At 38.9% G+C, this 3700-nt stretch overlaps 1 protein-coding gene across 1 annotated transcript; it reads right to left on the reverse strand.

Moving 5' to 3' along the window:
* Positions 1–945: 945 nt before the first annotated feature.
* POLR2D (polymerase (RNA) II (DNA directed) polypeptide D) lies at positions 946–2493 on the reverse strand (the record flags this gene model as incomplete). The annotated part of the gene is made up of 3 exons (XM_009872292.1): positions 946–1024; positions 1767–1862; positions 2313–2493. Coding segments are annotated over 3 exons (356 nt in total), but the record flags the coding sequence as incomplete, so codon positions are not given.
* Between the last annotated feature and the right edge of the window lie 1207 nt (positions 2494–3700).

Consider the following 3700-nt stretch of genomic DNA (forward strand, 5'->3'; position numbering starts at 1 on the left):
CATAGGCTCCACCAAGAGCCATCCCTCTATAGTGTCATGTTTGATTCCTTCTTAGAAATGCATCAGTTAACAAGCTGCTTAAGGAGTCTATGCCTCCCAGGCTGGATACCTGGCTTTGTTAACATCAGAATTACTGGTTTGCCTCACCTTTTTCTTTTCTGAAACACTATATAGGGCACGTCTCTACAATGACTTGGCAGGGAACCAAAGTGGAGAGGGAGACGCTGCCCAAACGTTCTCTCACTATGATCATAGCTAGTAACGCCTTTGTCTGACCTGTCTTAAGTTGTAGCAGTGTTATTACACACTTGGGGTCCCCAGATCTCCAACAGAAGTTAATAATCACGGGATATGTTTATCAAAAACTCATTAATAAAATCATAACATGCAGCTAATTTTTATAAAAAACACAGCCTTAATTAGAAATACCTTTTAATTTACACTAAACAATAATAGAAAATTATTTAAGCTGTAAAAATACACCATTCTGATCAAACAATAAAAAATACAAACAAAAAATAATCACAGAAATTGATGCTGCCTATGACTAAACCTTCTGAGCGTCAAGAATGAGCTTCTCCATCTCTTTTAGAAGGTCACAAAAAAACCCCACAAGTCACATCTATGTTTCTGCTAAAAACCAGAAACGTGAAAAATTGCTAAATCAGGGAGAGGAATCTGGAAGAAACAAACAGTTGAGTAACTGGGAAAAGCCTTTCCAGGCTCTTTGGCTCTCACAATACAGGCATCTTTACCAACATACACTTGGAACAAACCAGGACTACACCGATCTCCAGTCTGAAGGCACCTGCGGATGACCCAGCACTGGAGTACCCCGTATCCACAACTTCCCTCACTCAGCCAGGGGCTGGATTGGTCCAGAGGGCTGAGAAGCAGTCAAAGTTGGCAGGTTTCTCCACCAGATGAAGGGGATGAAGGTTAACCTTAGTACTGAAAACTGCGTTTAGTCTGAATGTCATCAAGAATCTGCTGTAATTCCTCATCTTCAAATCGTCCTTCTAGGCTGCAAGATAAAAATACTGAGGGTATATTAAAGATTTCAGAAATAATCTCCCCCCCGGTGGATTATTTCAGACAGCCACAATTCTCTCCCAACAGTCTCCACACCATCATCACTCAACTGTATGGAACCACTAGGAACCGTTACAACATTACTGTACAAGGACCACTCTAATATTTTCCTTAAATGACAAAACTCTGCCTTTCTCAGAACTTTCTGCTGAATAATTTTGAAAGGTTTTACCAAAAAGGCAAGGCAGGTGCAGGTTTAAGTGAAGTTCACGTAGCCACATGCTCATAAACCAGTCCAGACTTCCTATGAAATCTGAGCAGGAAGAAACTGTAATTCAGAAGAAAGTTTTGTTCCCTCCTCTAGCTCAGGCCATGAGGTAACAACTCAAGACATGAAGAAGTTACTGCTCCTCCGTATGTTATACACAAAACAGTTCATAGGAGCACTGTCATTTGCTCGGATAGAAAACAAACAAACCAACCCACAAACAACTGGGTGGGCTAAAAACTCTAATTTGAACTGTTTACACTTAATTCAGTAAACGTTGCTGGAAGGGCATTAGGGACACTTACGAACAGTGCCTCACTGTCAGATCAATGGGTAGGTCAATAAACACCAAGACCAAAAGTTCTTCCATCAACAGAGTTGGACTGAAGAGAGGGCATGTGCCCAGAGCTGGCTTTAGATCACAAGAAAGTATAAAGCGGTCATTTTATTATATGCAAATGCTCACCTAGGAATCAAAGCTTTGGCTTCCTCGGCTGTCTCAGGGCACAAGTTGGCCAAACATGCCAGTTCAAATTTATGAAGCTTTTTCTGGAGCAGCAAACTGTAAGGAAAGACAACTCAGGGGAATTACAAGACAGAAATATAAAGGGGGTAAACTAAACCAAACAGGTATCTTTTTTCATTCTGCTTTTGGCACTGAAGTCAATTTTTTTTTCAGGAGGAAAGACTCACTGTGTAATTGCATACAGGAAAAAAAAAGTCTCACCTCTTAACTCCACTTTCCCTGTTTACAAAGTTTAGAAATTCCTCCCATCTAATGCAATCAGCTCTCATTTAAACTGTGAACACAAAGCAGTTCAGAAGGCTTGACCTAGACAAAGTACAACTCTCCATGAAGAATTACGATCAAAGTTCTTGCCTCTTCAAAATGACAATATTCAGAATGACGGTACAAATCAGAAAACACTACTGAACTGTACTTTCATAAACCAGAATCAAAATTACATACCAGATTCTCCAGTATAGTCTTACGCCCTACTTTTCTACTCACCTACGGACACTGGCAATGGTTTCACGGTTTTTGAAGCGGCTGAAGCGCGCCGTATAGTTCAAGGTTTTCATGAAGACTTCTGAAAGTTCTTGCTCATCTTCTGCACTCTCATTCTGTTGCTTACGATGCTCAAGAAGCATATGTACTTCTGAATTTAGAAGAGTTTCCGCAGTTTCAAATTCTACATTTGAATGAACAGACAAAAAGGTGAAGCATGAAAAAGTGCATTTGCAGAGGTTTTTTATGTAAATTTTGCCATTTTTATGTAAATGAATGCCATGTTTCATATCAATTGTGCAACTTCTTTCACTAATGACTGGGCAGCATTTCATATTTAAAATTTTACATTTGCAGCCCTAACCTTCTGATTTGTCACATTTTTGCAATACATTTTCTTTACCCATTTTTGGCAGGACTTAAGTAATGCACGATTTGGTTTAGAAAACAGAACTGTAATATTAAAAAAAATCAGAAAAAGTTGCGTGATGCCTATGGCTTTTGGAAGCCGATGAGTTCTTAAACTAAATGTGGATGGTGCTGAAAGTTTTAAAAGAGCCTTTGTTTGCTTGAAAGGTTAATTGACCTACTGAAATTTTATTATCAGAAAAAAAGTTTTAACTAAGCTTAACAGATTTTTTTTTCCCTTTTTAGTCAACTCTGTTTTTGTTCATCATCATCACAACCATATTTATTCCAATAACAAGAAGGTCTTCTAACATCGGCAGTATGAGCTGTACACCACAGCAAGATGGGAGGCTGCAACCTGATTTGTCCTTCAGCACTTTTATAAAAGCAGACAGATATAAAAGGCGGCACTAAAAAGGGATTGGCAACCTTTAATCTTCATGGACTGGTAAAGTAACAGGCTGCATATGGGTAGGCTGCAGATTTTAGAGTAAAAACATCCAAAATCAAGTCTTTCAGGACTATGCTTTCGTTTTTAACCCAAATCTACAGCATGGTGCAATTATTATTATTTTTTAATTATTTTTTTTTTCCTCCCTCCTCTTCCAGGGCCACTCTGAGTCATAAGTACAGCTCTGGAATGTACACCGAATAGCTTTCTGAAAAAAAAATACACAGACGGTGAGTATCCCCAGTTACAACTCAGGCTCCGGGCAGCTGATTTCCTAAAAACGCAGCACTATTGTAGTGCCAAGAAACATCAGTGAAAAATGAATGGTTATAGGAAAAAACATGAATCTTTTCACTATAACCCGATATGAAAACTGATTTTATTTTTTTTTAACTCTTGTACACACACATAAGTGGTCGCGTCAGTAGGGACAGACATACCTTAGTAATCATGGGGTACTCAAGTATCTCTCTATATATGTAAATGATTTGTTATCCCCGATTCTTAAGGCTTGGGGCTGTGTAGGAGCGGG

Source organism: Apaloderma vittatum, unplaced genomic scaffold (genome assembly GCF_000703405.1).
Source record: "Apaloderma vittatum isolate BGI_N311 unplaced genomic scaffold, ASM70340v1 Scaffold33056, whole genome shotgun sequence".
Taxonomy (NCBI): Eukaryota; Metazoa; Chordata; class Aves; order Trogoniformes; family Trogonidae; genus Apaloderma; species Apaloderma vittatum.